The sequence below is a fragment of the Abramis brama genome (genome assembly GCF_963993115.1).
Source record: "Abramis brama genome assembly, chromosome: 22".
NCBI classification, from domain to species: domain Eukaryota; kingdom Metazoa; phylum Chordata; class Actinopteri; order Cypriniformes; family Leuciscidae; genus Abramis; species Abramis brama.
This window is the reverse complement of record NC_139984.1, coordinates 19011381-19034342: the sequence shown is the minus strand read 5'-3', so window position 1 is coordinate 19034342 and position 22962 is coordinate 19011381. Positions and strand designations below refer to the sequence as shown.

The 22962-nt window shown below is 38.0% G+C and overlaps 2 protein-coding genes across 6 annotated transcripts in view; both read right to left on the bottom strand.

Moving 5' to 3' along the window:
- The window catches only part of ptpn11b (protein tyrosine phosphatase non-receptor type 11b), a 31656-nt gene extending 29726 nt beyond the window's left edge, over positions 1–1930 (bottom strand). Inside the window, exon 1 of the mRNA XM_084098696.1 lies at positions 1730–1930. Coding sequence (XP_083954822.1) covers positions 1730–1743 — 14 coding nt within the window. The 5' untranslated portion in view covers positions 1744–1930. The remainder of the gene's footprint in view (positions 1–1729) is intronic.
- A 5392-nt stretch (positions 1931–7322) lies between these two features.
- The window catches only part of agrn (agrin), a 240350-nt gene continuing 224710 nt past the window's right edge, over positions 7323–22962 (bottom strand). For all 5 annotated transcript variants that reach the window (XM_084099236.1, XM_084099237.1, XM_084099238.1 and 2 more), the window contains 6 exons: positions 21015–21131; positions 20541–20724; positions 19983–20070; positions 13577–13801; positions 11292–11395; positions 7323–9793 (listed from right to left, as the gene is read on the bottom strand). In XM_084099236.1, coding sequence (XP_083955362.1) covers positions 9636–9793; positions 11292–11395; positions 13577–13801; positions 19983–20070; positions 20541–20724; positions 21015–21131 — 876 coding nt within the window. In that variant the 3' untranslated portion in view covers positions 7323–9635. The remainder of the gene's footprint in view (positions 9794–11291; positions 11396–13576; positions 13802–19982; positions 20071–20540; positions 20725–21014; positions 21132–22962) is intronic.

The window sequence follows — 22962 nt, the reverse complement described above, 5'->3', positions numbered from 1 at the left end:
AGTGGGATCAGTTTTCATTCCATTTAAAGAGATATGCAATCATTTACTCGCCCTTTTTCTTCATTGGAACACAAAAGGAGATGATGGTCTCAGTCAACATTCGCTTTTATTGTATGTAAAAAGGTTTCAGCCAGCCCCTAACATTCTGCCTAACATCTCTTTTTGAGCTTCAATGAAGAAATAAAGGCATGTAGGTCTGGAAGAATAGCCTAAATGATGACAGAGTTTACATGTTTGGGTGAACTATTAATTTAATGTGATGAGAATGACACCAGTAATGATAATCTAATGATACTAATAATAGTCAATGGTAATTGTTGGCAGCAGAACTATTTATATAACAGATGGCGTAAAGGCAGAGTAAAGGCCAAAGGCTCACAGACTACTCTGACAAATGAAAGCTGCTGGAGAAGCCATAACCGGCTCAATTCTGAAATATGTTGAGTTAACGGTAAGTGAGTGGTATCTAGAGCAAGCATATAGCCACATAAAGTGTTCTTCCCATACACTACATTGTTTACCCAAGCCAAGGCCACCTGTGCAAACTCTCACAATAACTGATGTGTGCTTCTTTGTGTAGGTGCATTACACAACGAATCTCAAATGCACATTTGACACTCACAATAAAAATAATAGGCCTATGTCCAACTTTTGGAAACGAACCAGTGTCAAACCAGGTAATGGGTTAACTTCTTTTTAGATGCGTTTTAACCCTGGCTAAATGGAAACCCCAGCTCCAGGGGTGTTTAGCAACATACAACTATTTGTAAAATGCCTCGGGGCTTACCTTAGCCTATGAAATATTTGTTATCTTGTACATTCACTGAAATTTCACGCGTTGTGTTTACTCTCCATGTAGATACAATGTCGATTAACGACGACAACAAAATACACTGTTTAGTTGTGTTTCACAAGTCTTAAGACAGCCAGACCTGACCTACAACATTTCTACAGTAGCAGATCGGACAGTTATCAAAACAGGTCGCGTGGCGTAGTTGTCCAATCAATTTTACTGACCTCATTAATATGCAAATAAGGACGTTAATTGGATAGGCTACAACGGGGTTCCATAAAGTGTGCAAAAATACCCTTGATTAATTCTAGCCCAGGATAAAGTATGACAAGATAAAAAGGATAACAATTTAACGTGTAGAATTTTAAATGAATAGGCTATAGTCTCAGTAGTCTCAGTATTTAAGGTATATTACTTATTTGCAGCTTTATTTAAAGATATTTTCAGCGCATCTGTTCATATTTCTCTATTTCTTTTTTATTCTAACGGTTATCTCAAATCTCATGTCGTCTTTTTTAAACTAGGCCTACTGTTATTTTAGCATACGATATACAGTAAATACAGTAGGGTGTCATTACCATAAGTCTTCTAAAAATCGTCACAATAAACTAATATAAAGCACAGTTTTAAACTACATTGAGAGAAACTGTCACAGACTTTGCGCTACTGATTATTCATATAGGCGATAACCGGTAGCGAGAACGATACAATCTACATACTACTGAAATAAACGAAAAGAAAAAAAGACTAAAACTACTCATAAAAACCGTTGAGCAAAGCGAACACATACAGTATGGGCCAGAGAGGATCAGGAGCCTGGAGTAAAGACCGAGTCCGACTCATTGAGCTGTGTGCCGTGCTCGATTCATTCATACAGTAACAGTAGGCTAACCATCAGTCCCCGCTCTTGCAGTTTTAATGTCGCCTTCAGCTTACCTTCGAGACGTCATGGCCGTCCTGGGAGCTGTCAGATGGAAATGTGTATGAGCGGACTGAAGGGGAAAGTGTAATAAAATGTTCCTGCCTTCGCCGAGTCACTGCAGCGGAGCTGAGCGCGAGCGAGGGGCGTCACACACAACACTCACTCACACACACACACACAGCGCCCGACTCTCTCACTCCCTCCCTCCGCCTCTCAGACCAACAGCGAGGACACACCACCACCGATAACAGACGGGGAAACTTTAGCAAACAACCGTTTAAAAAATCGGTATGTGTCTGTCTGCAGGTTTCCTATATTTATATATATTTGCCTTTTTTAATTTTAACGTTTCGGCCTGTGGACTCCATGAAACCAAGAATGGAGCTTTTGTTGCAAAAGTATAAAACATTAACAAATGGCACTTTTAGGCTAAACATTGGAAAAATTGAAAAATGTACTTAAATATTTAGCCTAACTAACCCTAAGAGGTTTTTAGCGCCTGACACTTGCTGGACATGACTGACATTGAGAGGTCCAGAAACACACCTCTGAGAGGGCCATAATGAAGTGTACATATTCTTCTCTCCCTCCAGTCATGACACTCTTATTTTAGCAGTTCCTTCCATGTAATTATCACCTTTATTTCATATCCAAGCATGTTTATTAATACTCTGTTAGCTGTAATGCAGCTATTTTTGTTAGGGATAGAAGCACAACAGGAATGTTGACTCTGCATGGCTGCCATGACATCACTGGCCCTAAGGGACATTAATCTGCTGGGGATGCGATTATGCAATTTTCTGAAATGCAGGGCTTTATCTATGGATTTCTCTCTCTACACAGAGAGTCTGACCAGGTGTTTTCTGTGTTAGAGCCAATGCAAACAATGTGTCTGTAACTTTATACTTGAGGACAGTGTGTAACTGTTTTTCAACATTTCACCCATATGAAGGCCTACTGAGAAACATCAATAACCCTTAAAAATCCACAATGTATTATAGAAGCCCATATCCGCCACATAAAAAAATCATGCTTGGTAAATCATAATAGTGTTAAATCATAAAAATCACATAAAAATCTGACTTTTTAAGTCATAATTTCACATTTTTAAATCATGTGACTTAGTATGTCATAACTATGATTTTTTTTTGTGGCAGAAATTGGCTTCCATAGTAGTGTCATTGAATCCTTCAGTCAACTAGTTTGTAAACACTGCTTCAATCAGCAATGAAACAATTCACTGTCCGAAATCGCAGGTACAAGTACTTTGAACACACACACAAATGCATGCACACGCACGCACGCACACACACACACACACACACTTACATTTCTTTCTGCAGGTTATGACTTCAGTAGTTGTCTTTTTGAGTGAGTCATTGAATCATTCAGTCAACTGGTTTGTTCAAAACACTGCTTTCAATCAGCAAGAAACAATTGATTGTCCGAATCACAATTACAAGTAGGTACTTACTTTGAATAAGTATTACTTTGCAACTGCTAAAAAAGTATGTTCTATATAGTACGAAAATGTGTAGTATGAATATAATTTGGACGCACTACATTCGCCATGTTGTCATTATCGCCTGTGACCTACCAGCGTCAGTTCACTTCCATTCACAAATCCTCTCCCGTGGCATTCAGTAACTAAACGAGACACAGTTGGTTACGCTTTGAATTTGTTTGGAACTATTTACATTTTTGTGTGAACTATTCCTTTATGGAAATCATTCACTAAAGGAAGAGCCATTGCTGCTGACAAGCTCCATTCCAAGACGCCCTTTGACCTTACAGCCCGAGGACCCTGTAGTCCAAACTAAAGCCTCATGAGGAGGAACAATGGGAGCCACAGATCCCCTGATGGAGCCAGACAGCTGAAGCCTTGTTACATGCAGTAAAAGACCCTTTATTGCACTGGTGTGAGCATGTGTACTGAAGGAGCCCTCTGCTCATTTAGTGTGGATCATTTCATGCTCATTGCCATGCAGAGAAATACAATGGATTTTTTCCATTAACCATTTTACCCCTAGCGAGAGTTCTTTGACAAGACCTGTTTATCTAACATCTCCAGGCAACCCTGGGCCTGTCATGTCTGATGCCATTTTATATGCCCTTAAGAGAATAACTGTTGCACAGATGATTAATAATACACTTCCATAGTTCTTAGTATGAAGTAAGACATTACTGTACATTTCTGCTGGTTTAAAAAAAGCACATTTTAAAATGTATTCATGTATTTCAGTATTTTAACAATGTATAGTTAGGGTAGAAAAATAAATAATTTAAAAGTCTTATAAAATTTTAAAAGGAAAAACATTTCTCATATGATATCTGTATATTATGTTCATGACATCAAAGGCTGTGCATTCAATCAAACTATGCTGCCTTATGGCTCAAATTCATTTGTCCGTTGGTAAATATGGCTGACACAATATTTGGCCCAATGTTTGTTCCAAGTTATTTATGAATATTAAAACTGGCGATGATTTTGCATTGTTGGGTCTTTGAGGTAATACATGTCAATGTTTGATTTGAAGTACATTTTTGTTGACTTTAACAAATATAATTAAATTATATAATATAAACTATTCAAAAATTGGGGGTTTCTATTATTTGAAAATAAATACATACTTTTATCAAGCAAGGATGCATTAAATGGATAAAAAGTGACAAAGACTTTACATTGTTAAAAATATTTATATTTAAATGCTGTTCTTGAACTTTCTATTCATCAAATAATCCAGAAGATTTGCATCACATTTTCCACAAAAAATATTAAGCAGCAAAAATGCCTAGTTCTGTCATGAAACTCTAGATGGCGCAGGCTGATGGGTCCTTAACGCAACCTGATGATATTCACAGCGTTAACTACTTGGCACAAGCTGATAGGTTCATGTAGCATCTGCAGCCAATGAGCTTGCTGCTCACAACATTTAAATGGCTGTTTAGCACCAAGCGGCAACCTCTCTAGGTGCGTTCCATTTGACCGTAAGTGGACTGCGAAGTGGACTTCACAGGGTATTCCGCCATCTTAAGTGAGATTCCAATCCGAAGGGAGCGAACATGTTCAGTTCGAAGGGCACTGCGCACGGCATAGGGAATAAGGGAACATTGATACATCACTTCACAGGAAGTGGAGAGCGATGATCATTGATCACCCAACTGTCATTTCGCGCACCACGCCATCATCAGTCAGAACGGTCGATGGAGGAGTTTACGTATGTGTGTAAGTATTCATACATTTCGCCATTGTTATACAAATTTTTAACGGTTATTGTTGTGAATATTACATATACTATTTTTGATGATAATATAATTTACCTCAGTGAAAGCAGCCAGCTTAGCTAGTTTGTGAAGTAAAGTGATTTTATTTTAGGTAGTTGTAAAATAGTGCAATATAATTGTAAATATATAATATAATAATAAAAATTAAAATATGAATGTAGTCCTATATATATTTATGTTATATCAAAACCCCGTCGTTGACTTTCTTTGATGACGTTTGCAGGGCGTTTCAAATGAGCGGTTATTGTCAGTGAAGTCCACTTCAACTGATATACCGTGCTCAGGGAGTAAGGGAGCAGTGAACACTGCGTATGGACCCTGTCGAATGGAACGCACCTCCTGTCTCTCTTTTGAAACCAACACGGAAGTGAATTAAACGGCAATTCATCGACTGGCCGCTTGAGGCTGGATGCAGAAGTGAGTCAAATCTGTATCTCCCCCATGTTAAAATGCCCAACTTTACAGCAGAAAAAAACATGTTTACAGCCTGGTGCAAAAAGTGGCTTTGGTCTATACAGCAAATTTTCTATACAGCTAACCCTTCATGACAACTGTGAGGGGGGTGATTTTTTTTTATAACTCATCTGTTTAAATTATATTAAGCCTAAATTTCTGCATAATTAAGGGTGTCCACTTTTGAGTGACAGGTGGATTCTCGCTGCTGTGGTCATTAGTCATCATTAGCCGTCTGTCTGCTGTCTGTTAGCCGTCACTTTACCTCAGTTCATTGTCTGACCAGAGCCCGTCTACGGAGAGCCTGCCCACTCCCTATTAAGTCCTATTGTACCGTATTTTGGTTGTAGTTCCACCAGAGTTCCACTGGGGGCGATCGCCCATGAGTGCAAAATGAATGGGAGTCTATGGGGCTAGACGGCTAAATTTGTCTCTTTCACCCGATTGCCGTTGAGAAATCTCAGATTTGATTGTAGGTTTTGCAAGTTCAACATGGGTTATAGGTCGAAAGTTGAATGAACGAGTACTTATGTCCTTTCGATTTCTTACAGGTTGAGTTGTTGTTGCCCATAACACGCTAGCATTCTGCTAATGAACGCTGATTGGTCAGTGAAGGACTGATTACGACCAGAGATGCCGCTTGATGGCATCGTGTCATCCGAAGCGGGACCAGAAACAAACAAAACAAAAACTCTTCTAGCACGTGTATTTACCTGTGTCAGCTGTGTTGTCGATGCCTCGAGTGAAAAGAAAGTGCAGAGCATGAAAGCACCAAAGTGACTGAAGGATTGCCGTACAGCAGTATCTCTGGTCGTACGATGTGTATGACGTCATTGACACTTTAAAAGACTTTTTAAAGCAAATAAGTGACTCTAAAAAATCTAACACCCAGCAATGTGTAATTTCTTTGCATCTCCTTTCGAATACAACATTCAAAATTAATAGGCAAAAAATTATATCCTGAGAAAAGTGGATTTTGATGTGTATAGCGCCATAGACCTCCATTCATTCTGCACTCGTCCTGTGAGCGCCCTCATATGGAATCAGAGTGGAACTGCAACCAGTTCAGAAGCCGGAAGTGTACTGAGAGTGAAACTTCTCGCCTTATTAGACATTCTCTGGTCTGACTGTAAAAATAAATAAATTCAGGAGTGACGCGCTACCAAGATGGCGACGGTCGGCCACGCCCACTTTAGGCTTCAGAAACGGTCTTCAGAAACCTACGGGTGACGTCACGGACACTACGTCCATATTTTTTTACAGTCTATGGTTAGCACTCACTGTAGCGCTTCAGAGTTCCTCCGAAACCCCCCACCTTCCCCAGCTCCACCTGTATAGATCTGCTATGGGTAATTTATATATGCTATTTGTGAGCAGCAGTATGTCTTACATAGCCTACTCACAGCAGCGTATCAGCATATGTATTGGCAGTAGCAAGTTCCTGTACTTGCTCTGCAGCAGCAGCGTAGCAGATCTATTCCGACAAGACCAAATACATTAACATTGTCATTTCCATCACAAATCTCCCGAGAGTTGTCATGATAGAACTGTTTTCAACATTGACGAGAATAAGGAATGTTTCTTGAACAGAGCATATTACATCAGCATATTAGAATGACTTCTGAAGGCTCATGTGACACTGAAGATGCTGAAAATTCAGCTTTGCCATCACAGGAATAAATTACACTTTAAAAAAATATATTAAAATAGAAAACTGTTATTATTTATACACAGTTACATTATTTCATATAAATTGTAATACGATTTCAGAATATTTACTGAATTTTTGATGAAATAAACGAGCAAAAAGTATTGATGATCATAAAACCCCAAACTTTTGAACGATGATATAACACTAGAGACTCTGGGTTAGACAATTTGGGAACTGGAGGGATTTATTCACAGACGTTATCAGAAGTAAATGTTACAGAAAGTCAGGTCAGTTTGTTTTACATTTTATTTTATGGTGGTTGGAACACAAGACACAAGTAATAAAGTTAGTAATGGTAACGTCATGCCTCATTCTGTGCACTGCCCATCAGGTTTAGTTCAATCAATCGAAACAGTAGTTTACAAATGCCAGACTGAGAATCCTCTTAAGACATAAATAAGATACTGAAAATAGTATTTGTACAGTAAATAGTATTTTTGTAGAGTCCAGAACCACTATTATCGAGGCCTTCTGGAAATTCTCATAAGCATTATTAATATAATTATTAACATTTATGAATTAATTTACATGACGGGAATGAGGCTAATATACTGGCAAAGTGAGAGAGCACAGAACAATATGGACATGAACTTTTGTCACCCATGAACGGTGAATGATTTTAAGGCATTTCTCAGTTTCCATTCACACAGCAGATTTCCATGGCGGTTCTCACCATGAGCCTCATCCCTTGAGAGCAAAGCTACTGGAGGATGTCAAAAAAAAATAACTCCCATTATTATAAAAGAGATCAAAAAATCGAGTCCGCTGGAAAAGTGAAGGTGAGGGCGCTATACTAAAAAGAGTGGATGGTCCATACAGCTCGTGCAGTAACGAAGGGCTCCCGGTCTCAGTCTGGAACACTAGACATCCTGTGACGACAATTAAATGATCGATTATTCCCAGATCCATCCCTTCGCTCAGGATATGCCGTGTAGAGACAAGTCAGACTCGCTTCCAGTGTATAATACTAAAACAAAACCTCAGTAACAAATTTACACAGGGCTGTACATTATGATGATGATTGCGATCTTGCATGTCCCAGGGTTTGTTAAAAAATAAAATCAAATAAAAAACATTAAAAAAAGATATGGTGATACTTATTCAGAGTGGAATATTGCAAAGCATCTTGTATCAAACTCATATTTCTTGCACAGAGACAGCACCACAGCATTGCATTTGTCTTGGAACAGGTTACAAAAACCATTTTGACTTGACAAACCCATGCATTAATATTTTCACTGGTTACCGTTGAACATGAACAGCTCTTATGGGGGCCACAGTCATAGGATGCAAGGGGTCTACATACATCATCCCTTTTTTATAGCAAGTGCTGACAGCATTTTAAAGCAACATTTTCACTTGATACATGATAGAAAAAAAATCTTTTTTGTTCGATGACGAAACATGCCAAGAATGTCAATGCTGTTTTTGTCCACCTGATGTGTTTTGAGTCTCTCATCTCTTCCTGTGTTACAGCGCCTCCCAAAGTTGAGTTGCTGCAACAGCCGTTTTTCCAACACACACGCACACGAAGTCCAGATTGACAAATAGCAGGTATATATATATATATAAAATTTCTTTATCTCCCAAATTGAATAATCAGATGTCCAGATTGCAATGTAGTCAGCTACATTTCTGCCCTGAATGGAATGATGAAGATCAAGAAAACCAAGGCAAAATCAACTCAACACTTAAAAAGATGCATGCAACAAGTGGTCACATAGTATATATATATATAAATGTATATCTATATAAGTAATTGCTCTTTAGATATGCACAACACATGAGACGAATGATTGCAACAAAAAATAGCATCTTCAAAATTCACAGTCTCATGTATTTCGTTATTATTTATTACATCTCACAGGTCAATAATGACGTTTGCATGGTAAAAACAATGGTGAATTTTGAGGAATGCTAAATGTTACGTCAGCTACTATCGGTTTGGGATTCAAAAGCTCCAAGTTTTGAGCTTTCGCCCCTGTTAGTGGTATCATAAATGAGGAATATCGTACATAGTCTTGCTCAGTGTATTTAGCAGTTGCTGTCACGTGTCGATAAAGCGGAAAGTCGTTTCTTTTCGACCTTTTTTTAATGCAGTAACGAACCACAGCAACAGCTCAGAGGAATGTTTGGTGACGAGAGCTATATGGCACCGAGAGAAGGCAATCCAGACGGCACAAACAGCAGCGATCTCATCTGACACTGTTCAAGTAATAAGCAAGTACATGTTCTGTTTTTTTTTTTTTTATAGAAACAGCACAGATGTAATATGACTTTTTGCTTGTCTTGTGACACCACGTTCGCCGACGGAGGACATGATTATGATTGGACGTAAAGACGGGAAAAAAAAAAAAATCATAATTAAAACAATGTAATTTTTCCAATATAAAAGACAAAGAAAAGTATACAAAAAATAGAAAAATAATTACAGCAGTAGACATGGTGTTGGGAGGAACGGTGGAGCCAGACTATTTGGCCGAACAGTGTAATATTTTGGGACTGTTTAAGGCGTCCTCCACCAGATGTAGATCCACCCCGTCGACTATCACATCTTTCACGCAGCCGACAAAGCCTGTGCTGTAAGCCTTGGGCAACCGGCGAGCTACGGACAGCTCCTCCAGACCACCTGAAGAGGAGAGGAAAGGAAAACATCAGATCAAGTGTACATGATATACTGCTGCACAGTACTTCATATTCACACAACAGACCTAAACAACCTAAATAAACCATTTTCAAGACCTAAACAACCTAAATAAACCATTTCAGGTGATCCAATCACAAGTGGACAGCATGAAATGGGTACAGCAGTAGGAAATCACACTGCATGTGGGTCAATGATGCTCAGTTTTTGTACTATTTATGAATTTAATGAAGTAATTATTATTTTTTTATTAATAATTCATGATGTTTGAAAAAAAAAAATGCTTTTCACCATGAATTTTAAAGATGGATAGGCCTATACAGTACACGCATTTATAGTGGAGGGGAAATAATATCTTATACTCAACATGACACATTGTCCTGAAAATGTTATAAATGTGTTTCAAAACTTCATGAAACCAACATGAATTCAAAGAAATGTAAGATGTTTAAAAATAATAATAATAATAATTATATATATTATATATCATTTTTTTTGTCACTGACCCACAGTATAAATGCATGTCTTTATGTAACCTGAGATATTACCCACCATGCAGGCGAGCTAAATCGCTATATATTATTCAAGGGGCGATGAACCGTCTGTGTGTTATGGAAACCCTGTGTAGAAGACTGTTAAAAACTTAATCACACCTGAGACACTGAGTGTAATGTGGGGGTGTCAGAACGTGAAAAGATAGAGACACAGCTCTCAGGAACAGGTGAGAAGATCAAACAGTGTTTTTGGGAGGCCGGGCTCCGGGGACGTTCTCTGACAGCTCCGAACGAGAGTTAGCTCACCTCCCTCGGGGACCTGACACTGTCGGAAATCCAGCTCCATCTCCCGCTCTTTCAGCACGGTGAAAAATGTCTCCCCCTGTTGCTATTCACTCAATTTCTCCAAGTTCTCTCTCTCTCTTTTGCCTCCCCGTGCTTCCCCTTTAATCGGATTGTATGCTTTGCAACGGGAGGATTGACGGGGCTAATTTCAAGTGAATTACATCTGAATAAGTAAATAAATAATGACATTTGAAAGAAGGGATTTTCGAAGGGAGCTCTTGATGTTCGGGCTGTCTGAGGATAATGTATTCTAGCCATCGGGCATTGACAGCACCTGTTCTACTGGCTGGCTGAAATACTATTCTCAACCTTATAAGAAGATTTTGCACCCTTAACATAGAATAAATCCTGTTTCTTAATCTCAATAGGTTTGTCAAAAGAGAATGAGATGGCAAACACAGAAACATTGGAGTTTTTAAAACACCCTATGGTACAGACTCATCCTTGAATTAATAATGAACTATAATAAGGTAATTTTGTGTCTTAACATTCATGCTTTTGTGAAGTACTTGCGTATAGCCCTTCAAAAGCACTTGCTGTGGGGGAAGATCCAATTAGTCATTACAAGCTAAGTGGGGACTATTCGGAGAAGGTGTACCTAGTCGGTTTGTAAATGAGCTACGAGTAGCGTGAGATGGACTTACCCAACCAGAGAGCGCCGTCTGTGTCCAGCTGTGTGGCAGCCAAGGGTGATGACCCAGTGACAGCTGCCTCATTACCAACCTGCAGTGAGCCATCTCTGAGCGCTCTGTGGAGAGTAGAGAAGCACAGGAAGACAGTGAGACACAGTGAGGCATCTAACACTGACAATCTGATTTTGCCTTCTGGCAAACCTGTGGTTAATATGCACTAAATTTGCGGGAAACAAAACAGTAATAATGCGGGAAGAAAGAAGATTGTGGAATTTCACTGGTAGTGGTAAACCTGCAGCAAACTTTGGACAATTTGCTACTGTTGGGAAACGTGTCTATAGCAAATATAATTGTTTGACATTATTGGCAAACAGCTCTATGGCAAAAGCCTGAGGCGAATATAAATGACTGCCACTGCTGGAAAACACTTCTATGGCAAAATGGTGGTAAATATAAATGTCCGCCATTACTAGCAAACATTTCTATGTGTCAATCTGTGTCAAATATAAATCAGGGCTCAATAATAAGGATGGCCCGCTGCCCCAGGGCCAGTGTGAGAGAGTTTTGGGCAAGTTAGCAAAACTTCATAATTAATTTTTTTTATTTTTATTGTGTAGCCTACTATACATGCATTTTTATGCCTTGCATACAGTAAATGTGTCAGCTAGGTAAAATTATTGTTTATAAATTAGGCTTTGTTGAAATTGCAATAATTGGTAGCATCTGTATGAATAGTAAGAAATTATAAACCAATCAGTAAGTTTTTGTTGTGTATCATGTTGCAGCGTTAAAGAAGAGTTAAAGAATTTATTTCCAATTTCCATTTTTTAAGCAAAGAAAATATTTGATAAAAAACTTATATTTACTACTGTTCAAACGTTTGGGGTCCGTAAGATATTTTTGAAATAAATTGATACATTTACTCAGCAGGACGTATTCAATTGATAAAAACGGACAAATAGATTAAAAAAATGTTTTACTAATGATTTCTCTTTCAAATAAATGCTGTACTTTTGAGGGATCATGTGACTGAAGAATGGAGTAATGATGCTATGGAGTAATGATAATATGAATTAAAATATGTATAAAAAGAAAACAGTTATTTTAAATTGTCATATTTTACTGCATTTTTGATCAAATAAAAGCAGCCTTGGTGAGAGACTACTTTTAAAAACATTACAATTATTACCTACCCAAAAACTTTTGAATGGTGGTGTAATATTACACAATATATTTTAAAATTAGAGATTTAAAATTAGACAATTTAAAATATAAACAAATAATAAACAAATATAAATTGTACATTTAATAAAAAAACAAACAAATTGTATAAAAAAAAAAAAAATTGTTTATTAGGGGCCACTAAATTTGTTGAAAAGGCAAGTAGAAATCGAATCCAGGGGTTCCTTAACCAGGACGATTTCTGTCATATAAAGTTTGATATGACAGTAATCGAGTATTTAATAAAATATTATTTTATTTTATAGTTCAGCTGTAAAATTTCAATGCTAATATTTGCATTTTAATTTCTTCATTTAAATACATTATGTAATAATGTATATGATATTGTATAATGTATACAGTATATGAAAAACTGTATATCTATAAAAACTAGAAACATGCTCAGTCCGGTCTGGGTATGAACTCATCGCAGTGTTCAGAGCAGAAAACACTCTCATGCGCGTTCCATGGTGCGTACAATACATGTGAAATGCTTTTTACATACATATTTTTCTTATGTGTTGGTAGGTAGCTAAAATTCACGCAAGGGAACGCAAATACATTCTTATGACCACGTTCTAAGTTCTCTAAAATACAACAGTGCTGAGTTGAACAGACGACAGAGATAAATGAACAGACCTGAAACAGCCTTTCATGACATTTGAATTCTCCAGTGTAATGCAATCTTATGCAGAATACAGCGCAATGATTGGACTGGACGAGTTTCTTCTCATTAATAATGCACACCAAGTCGCTTTGAGACCCTAAAAACACCCTAAAAGCACGCTTCACTTTGAGACACGCAGCGCATATATTTGTATCGCAACTAAATCGCATCCTTTGCAATTAGAAAATCACACTAATATAGTGGTTTCTATTTAATGTTGGTATATCGTGCAGCCCTAGACTAAATTGTTTGTGAGAGTGTGTGTGTGTCATTCACTGAAATGTAAATTTAGCTGCAGCCAGGTGACTTTGCGTGAAGAAAAAATTCCTTACTGTCGAGTCCTGTAAATATCTGCAACTACACTATGACAAACCTGAGGCGATGACTGAATAACTCTTTGGTGTTTTACCTGCTGGCCTTGATTCGTATCCAGCGGTTGGTGTTGACCCGTACAGAGGAGCGCAGCACCACAGGCTTGGAGCCGAGGTCATAGGTCATCTGCACACGGCCGTCCACGATGGCGAGGGCGATGTAGTCGGAACGCTCCACTCCCTTGCCGCTCCACAAAATCAGACCATGAGTAGCCTCAGTCTTGATGCTCAGCTCAAATTTATTCACCAGCAGGGCCTTCTCACTAGATCAAAAAGAGAGGAAATGCTATCACAAATCCAAGAGACGCAGAGTTAATCACAGGATTTGCATGAAACCCTGAGACTTACCTGCTGTTTAACAACAACAGTGATGGAATTATGTGTGAAAACGTAGCTTCGATACAGTCAAAAACCCTTGATAAGCTAATGAACAGACTGAGCAGTTGTGGGTCTTCATGAAACTAGATAAACTAGGTCATGTTGAATGGGTTTTTGAACACGAATGCATGCGTATGCTTGTGTGAGAGGGCTGGTGACACACTTTGGGTTATCTTCAAGTTAACACTTCCTATTTTGCCTTCAAGCTCTAGATTTCCTCTTCCTGCGCGGGGAGCGCTAAGGAAGGATGCCCATTGCAGCTGCTGTCTGATGTGTGTTTTGATCTGGTTCCCTGGATGCAGCCTTCTCTTGTAAGGCACAGAGAAGGTGACATCTGCATGTCCCCGGGGAGGAAGGTGACAGGGAGCCGATTGCATCCAACACCCTCTGCAAGTACACACATATACGCCACAAAGGAAAAGCTGCTATTTTTACAACAATTCCTTTGTTCTCAGTTGTGTACCTGTAGTCGCTGGCATCAAGAGAGCCATTATTGGAGCGAGCAAGCTTGTTTGTTAGTCAGAATAGCAAGTGTGTGGGGGCTTGTTTGCTAAATCAGGTAACATGTAAACAGGAGTAAGACAAGTAACAACAACACGAAAAAAGACAAAGACAAAACGGAGAGTGACAAGACGACGGACACAACAGAAAGAAGAAAAGAAATCAGATGGCGAATGTGCTCGCATCTTCACACCATATAACGACGAATAGAAACACTTTCTCCAAGGGTGTGTCGAACGCAAACAAACTGTGATATCATCCGTGGTGTTTATCTGTTTACATTAGCTGTGTTTCCTCTCAGGGTGAAGCTCAGGTATGTGGCAGGTATGTTTCTGTATTCGAGAATTGAACCTAGAAAGAGTCCATTCGAACAATACGTGTTGTCTTGAGGAATGATTCATCTGAAGACGGGCGTGAAATCAGACGGCGTCCTCTCCAAGCCTGTCTGCACTGACAACTCAAATTTCAAACCACAATATTAGCAGCTCTACTAACAACTTGAGAATTGGAAATTACATCTTAATTTGTTTGATTAAAAAGACAGAATTTCATTATGTAAATGCTCTTGATGTGCCCGTGACGGTGTAAAGCCGAATAATAATTTGCTGTAATTGAATTTTTTTCCCGATGAGACGCATGTAATGTGCTGACTGGACTCTTTCCACAGGCCTTCCCTTCGCGCGGCCCCAGGCCAGGGCTTCGGCATCAGGGCAGCTAACTGTGATTATACACCACTCTGCTGAGCACATTATTGCTTATGTCCCATTAGGATCTCAAGCATCTAGAACATTCTAAAGGGAAGTAGGGCTTAACCCATTAAAGCTGGATTACATTTACAAAAAAAACAGATCTACTTTAGGTATTTTGTTTAATAAAATGCATAATAGGGTGGTGCATTATTTTTTCATTCATAACAGAAGTGATCAGACTTAAAGAGTGATTCACACTGTCCACCTATAGAGGGCAGTGGCTCACATGGGAATGGTCATTAAACACGTCTCACATCTTAGCAGGCACACAGAATCTTCAGTCGCAGAACTAGATGCTTTTTGTGTATTTACACCTTTTGTTCTGTTTAATAAATTTTACCATATGTGATCTGCTCCTTCATAATGGTTTGTTTGACCAAGAAACACTTTTTAATGCACTGAATGCAAAGTCTTTCTAATGATAATGTTGTTGTTTTTATTACAACCGTTATCATGAGTTCGAAAGTTTGGGATCTGTAAGTTTATGTTTTTGAAAAAAGTTTCTTATGCTTACCAAGGCTGCATTTATTTGATCAGAAATACAGCAAAAATAGAAATGGTGTGAAATATAATTACAATTTATAATAACTGTTTTCTATTTTAATATATTTTATTCCTGTGATGGCAAAGTTTAATTTTCAGCATCATTACTCCAGACTTCAGTGTCACACGATCCTTCAGAAATCATTCTAATATGCTGATTTGGTGATCAAGAAACATTTCTTATTATTACCAATGTTAAAAACAGTTGTGCTGCTTATTATTTTTGTGGGGACCATGATATTTTTTTCCCCTCAGTATACTTGGATACACAAAGTTATTTTAAATAGAAATCTTTTGTTATACTGAACGCGTCGTTATTGTCACTTTTATCAATTTAATGTTCGCTTTATTTAAAAAAAAATATCTTACTACACTATATATAATCATTTAATTAGTGGCTGTCATAAAAATGTATTGTTTTAGACATTCATTTTGACAGAATTAGGACATTAACAATATAATAATAAACACAATATTAAATATTTAAGTTTTTTTTTTTTTTCTTTCTTATATCTGTGTTTCTATAAAACAGTTCATTGCATCTTCCAACTTCAAACAATAGAGCAAATCACATATTGAAATCCATTCTGCACATTTTGCCCCAAAATCAGCATAGAAAACACAAAAAAGTCAAAATATTCTGTTTAGGATTGCATATTAGACAAATAAACATGTCTGAGACAAATTCAGTGTGCAAGCTGTGACATGCTACTCGACAAAAGCCCTGGCCAATAGCCTCTGCTGGGGGACTGAGTGTGGGAGGACGGCGTGCCATTGGAAACAGTTCAGGCAGAGGAGACTCACCTCTGGTCAGACGGATTCTCCAGTGACTCAGGGCTTAGAGGAGCAAGGGAAGAAATGATAGGCATGCAATAAGTGCAAAAGGGTGGAGGGGAAGAACAGGGATCGCATAACACACAGACAATAAGACCTGCGCCAAGAAGTTAGACTGACCTCACTAAATTATTCTAGTGTTTCAGTTGTTATGCCAGCATAGGCAAAGAAATAACACTGGGAGACTTTATCAGCAGTGCCAGTGGTACTGGCACATTGTTTTATTGTTCTGAGCTGTCACATGGTTGAGTTACTGTAATTTATCAACAATTCCATCACTCTCGACCAGTCAAGTGAGCGAGAAAGCGAGAAAAAGAGTAACTACGTGTACAGTATGTTTGAAAGACTGGTTGTATTCGATCAAATTCTAAAACCTATGGAGGCAGCATTGGTTCACTTAACTTAATTATTCTGCTAAAAGATCTTACTTAATCATATGGCAGTATCATATGTATCTATTACACAACTCAAGATGATGGACAAAACGAGACATATATTTCATTAAGTACTGACAACCATAGAAAAATAGTTCAGTGTAATTTAAATGAATTACTATTTTACCCAATATTTGAGTGTGCCATACATTTTATGTTGTTATGCTATAGTGTGCTGTTAGCAACATGCTAACGTTAAACTACTGAATGACTGTTTTACCCAATATTTGAGTGTGCCATGCATTTTATGTTGTACTGTTAGCAACATGCTAACATCAAACTACTGAATGACTATTTGACCCAATATTTGAGTGTGCCATGTATTTTATGTTGTTATGCTATAGTGTGCTGTTAGCAACATGCTAACGTTAAACTACTGAAATCAAGTTGAGTTTCTGTATGTGTGGTGTGCTTTTCTGCTTCCTAAGATGGCAGCTGCCAATGTAGGCAGCAATGTAGCTTACTAGGTATTGGAACTGAGCTAAATAACACACTTGTTTTTGTCAAAAGACCAATTATATAAAAAAACACATTTAGGAACAGGTCACTGAAGGGTAAGAATGGGTAAATTGATCCAAGGCTGCTGAGCTAAAGAGAATGAATAAAGACATATGAAGAGCACAGTAAATACTAACAGAAATATGACTCAACTCCCACAGATGGGGCGCCACTATGCTGACGCCCTCTAAGGAATTCATTCATTTTAAGGGCTCTGCTCAAAACCAGATCAAGCTAAATTGATGACACTCGTTCTGAAGGGCTGGTCAGCTTTCTTGGTTGAGATTAATTTTAATCTGGCACTTCATTTGTAGAGGAAGTGACACGCATTAAACCCCAGGAAGAGTGAAAGTCAATGAAGAGGGCCTTGTCCCTAACTGTTATTGATGCCTGCGGTGGCTCGCTTTCTCTACTGGACGGATCCTCTTTAATTGCGGCCAGTTTTCTGAGAGACAAATCCTTGATTAATGTGCCACTTTCGCTTTCATCCTTTGGCACAATTATTAGAAATCACTGGAAGCGATTTGACAAACAAAGTGACGTGGCTTAAAAGCCAGGCAGGAACTTTTCATGAGCATAATACATAACATAATTCCATTTAATCAAGCTTCCAGCTTTTTAAGGGCTCAGTGCAGCCACTTAGACACTTAATTACATTCAGAAAGAAACAAATAATTTAAAATAAGAATCACTAAAAGGAACACTATAACAGATTGAACATTTCTCTAATGGGGCAGTAAAATGCCATTTAAACCAAGCTGTAAATACAAACTAAATATTGATGTATATTGTGATTTAAAGTGGTGTAATGTTAAATAGCATTATTTGCAGTTAAACAGGGCTTCATTCTTTTTTAACATAAGAATATACACAGGCGTATTTCCAAAGTCAGTTTAAGTATTTCCATGCATGATTCCTGTAGGAATCTATCAGTGTATCACAATGCTCATCATTATTCATGCCAAGCATGCATTCCTGATACTGGTTTCTTATGCAGCTGATGAACATGCAACCTTTCCTGGAAATAATATGTAATAGATGAGCCCTGCATTTTTCTCAATGTGATGTAAATGGGAGTACAAAGGAAAAGACCAATGCTTTATATTGGGTTAAGTTGATGGTTTGTCTTAAAAAATGTTAGTTTTGCTTAATTCAATACATCCCAGAATGTCTCCGGGTTACTTACTCTGGGATCTCATTGGTCAGTTGACTTGAGAGCAGAAGGAAGACAACAGACACTCAAATAAGACAGACAGACAAGGGCAAAGACAACAGAAGCCATGTGTACAGAGACAGACAGATTGACACAAACAAACACACAACACATAACAAACAGGAGTGACGCTGTGTGTCCTACATTAAAGTTCGCCCCATGTTCAGAACACTAGTTTGTGAAATAAGTGGTAAAATGTTCATTTCACAGTGGTATGATCAGTCGATATGGCAGTGAAAATCAGCAATGATGTAAACATCTGTCTAATATGAACAAAATATGTTAAAAAAAATATTCACTGATTTATATGTAGAGCTGGGAGGATCAATTAATTTTATATGGATGGTTCTATGAATGAATCTGTTCAAGAAATTGTTCACTGATTCATTTAAATTCATGTACACTTTGTTGTAGTCAAATATTTCACTAAATTCTGCTGTTCATCTCATGTTTTTGCATGTGTTTCTAATTCAAATGTATGTATATTACTATAATTGAGATCCTTGTTGTCTTGTAACGAATAAATACTTTTCTGGTTGTAAAAATAAATGATATCACCTGATTTCTATACATTTTAAATCAGTTTTATAGTTTAAAATATATTGGCTTCTTAGTTAGCTTTACTGTAGTTAACCACTTAATGTTAGTAATCTTTAGTGTAGCTATCTACTGCTTTCAAAAGGCTAGTTTCACTATAAAATTACTTTAAATTATGAGTACAGTAGCTTTGAAAGCACCAATTTTAACTCTGGTGGAGACACTGCAATAGAATATATAACACTTGTCATGGGTTCAAAAATTCAATCCTTTCTATTCGAAACCGAATAAATGTTGACGTAATTGGTGGACCACTGACACATCAGACCAACCGGAGGAAGAGAAATCAACTGATAAGCGAAGGAGGAAGCAATTATCAAGACACGATCATCCATGGTGCTTTAGGATATGTGTGGTAGAGAAAACGTGAGGTTTTGAGATCCCAGCGATGGTGCAGGAAGGTTCATTACAGCACATAAGCGTGGTACATCGCAGTGCAGTCATGAGACTCCTTCGGGTGCTATGCTAATTGGAACCAGCCAGGGTTCATGGAAACCAAAGAGACAGGCCAGTGGAAGTGGTAATTGATGAAATCAGGCCATTAGCTAAAACGAGGAAGTACGTTGGACCTTAAATGGGGCCGGAGTAATCTAGCTTGTCATCACCCCTCATTGACTGCTAATATAGAGATGGGATGCTCAGGGCGGATAGTGATTATTGTGCAGGCCATTGACATGAGGACGTGTGCCTGTATTACCTCTTGGTGACTCCGTTGTGATATTCGATGAATGTATGGCCATCAAATGCAATGGCCTCTGTGTCCCCAGCAGATTTTTCGAATATTGCTGAAAGGGAGGAGAGAAGACGAAGTGAAATTACACCAATCGAAGTGAGACACAGCACTGTTTAATTAAAGCAAAGGAGGAAAACGTGATATATCGCAGGCTTCATGCTTGTGTGGCTTAATTAAGGTTAAAGATACAACAGTAGGACCCGGCAAGGTTAATGAGGTGAGCAAAATTCTTGGGTTTTGTGACTGTGCCAATGTGCGTTTGTGATAAGCATACAAATCGAGCAAGGACGATGACTGATATTATTTGTGAAAGTTTGGAGGTGTGGATTTAGCTAAATCTGCATATGGAGCACATGGATTGGCTAAAGCTGCCATGAGCGATCTCTTTTAAGTAAGTCGTATGTTGATGTATGCTAAAGACGTATGCAAATCTTGCCTTAAAGGAGTGTGAAGAAGTTGGAGGAGAGGCTGTACTGGGTAATACGATTTTGAATTAAAAAAGTGATGAAATAAGGCACTTACCGTCCTGGCAGTGCTGTCCGGCGAATCCATGGCGGCAGACGCACTCATAACTGGCCAACTGGGGGTTGCAGCGGCCTCCGTTCTCACAAACATCATTGGAGCAATGGTGGTAGGGATACATGGACACATCACTGGACTGAAGGGCATTATCAGCTTTCAGGATTGGAATTCCCATCAGAGTAATCTATGGAGACAGATATAGGTTTAATACAGATATAGTTTTTTAAATCCAAATATAAGTTAACTTCTTCTAGCCAAACAGCTACTTATGAAGTGTTTTAGCAAATCGCATTTAGGTCTGGCTTCATTCTGGTAAGTAACACATTTTTCTACTCTCCATTTATTTCCCAATGGTTAAAATGAGGTTTATTCTCACTAAATATCATGTTTCACTCTGAAATGCATCAATAGATGTAAGTAAAATGGGTTTTAAATGGAAATTCATGACTTTATTGCATCTGTAAATACTCTCACCTTCTGAATGGCCCCTTTGAAACCATCTTTGATCGCAGCAGCTCTGGCTACTTTGCGGAAATCAGGGGCTCCGCCCACAAAGAGCGACTCCTTCAGATTAAGATCTGTGTGCTGATTCTGGAGAGTACAAAAACGAGCATGAGAAACCACATGAACTGTTCCTCATCCTCTATTCACTCCTTTAGCTATCACACTTAATAAAAGTCACACACTTTAAATCAAACCCTTACGAAATGGCTATACATTTTTATGGGTGATCTAGTAGAGCAACTGCAGTAAAAAGAAACCAGTGTAAGAGAGGATGGTTTACTGTACATTAGCAGGCTTATTGATTCAACTTTCACACCTAATCCTTATCCACATCAACTTGAGTGTTGTATTACAAAACCATAATAGATTTAAGCTCAGTTATCTGAATGGTAAATGACTCTGAATCTAACATTTAAGACAGGAGAAAAAAGGGAGGAAAAAAAAGTGAGAGATAAATGAAGCAATTGAAATGAGGACGATTGATATGGATGTTTTTTTAATGAAAGAGTGTAATGGATGCCTGATTGTTCCTCGGACCTTTAAAATCTCAAGCTGTAAACTCTAATTGGTGTATCGCTCACAACGCAGATGACCATGAAATAAGTATTTCTCCAACCGGTGTGAAAATTGCTTTAGTTTCAGTGGGATTTTTCTGCATGAGGCTCTACTTAAAAAGAATTAAAAATCTTTATTTTATGTAGGCCAATAATTGCCTTGGGGGAAAGGCAAGTTAATTGCTGGGGAAAAAAAAGATGGGACATCAACAGCAATGCCAGTTTCTGACGTGTGGTCCAGCTCTCATCCCAGCGATATAAAAAGAAGAATAGCTGAGTACGGATAAAGGCAATGGCTTGAAAAGCTTTGGCTATGGAACCGGGGGCCAGTTCAAGCATGCGGTTGGGCCAAGACAGCATAGCCAGGAATGTTTTCACCCAGCTGCTGTTTCATGTGGTCAGAGACGTGTGCAATGAGAAGTCTTGACATAAAGATGCAATGCAATGACTGCCACAGGCTGGGAGAGGCATTTTCACTCTCCTGTTCTCTGCCAGAATGAGCTGAGAATGAGTATGAGCAGGTGAAGTGAATAGCTAACTGCCAGTGTTTTTTAGGAACCTTCCCCAAGGGCCCCAGAAGCATCATGCCCACTCAAACTGGCACGTGCCCCCTCAGATTTCTGAGCCAAGAATTTGAATGCAATTTCCAAGAAAAAATTGTATCTTCAATAATTAAGTTGCATTATTGTTGTAGGTAAAATAAATAAATAAATAAAAACCTTTCGATGGTAGAAATGTTGCCAGTCTGACTAAGTAGATCTCTATTGAAAATTCTATTATAACCAGAATCTCAAAGCTTCTTTACAATGAAATACAATGAAAATGATGACTTGCTGTAGGATTCAATTCCAATTTTACTTGCAATAATTAAATAAATACATAAATACTATACATAAATAATAAAAAAGTATTATTAATTATATACCAGCATTCAAAAATTAGGGGTCAGTAAGAAATTACTACTTTTATTCGGCAAGGACGCATTTAATTGATCAAAAGTGACAGTAAATACATTTATTATGTTATCAAAGATTTCTATCTCAAATAAATGCTGTTATTTTGAACTTTATTTTTTATCAAATAAATTTAGCCTTGGTAGGCAGACTTCATCAAAAACAAAATCTTACCGACCCAAACTTTTAAATGTTAAAATGTTTAAACATATTTATATATACATATACACTACTGTTCGTAAGTTTGAGGTTCAAAAGTTACACACAAGTTCCTGAGTCCCATTGGTTGCTAAAAAGAAACTCTACCACAAGACTATCATGTCTCACACTTAAAAATAGAATTTCCTTCTCTTTGGTCATGTCTTATGTTGCCTAGGGCACTAAGTGAGCCAGGACTGTCATTGGTACCAC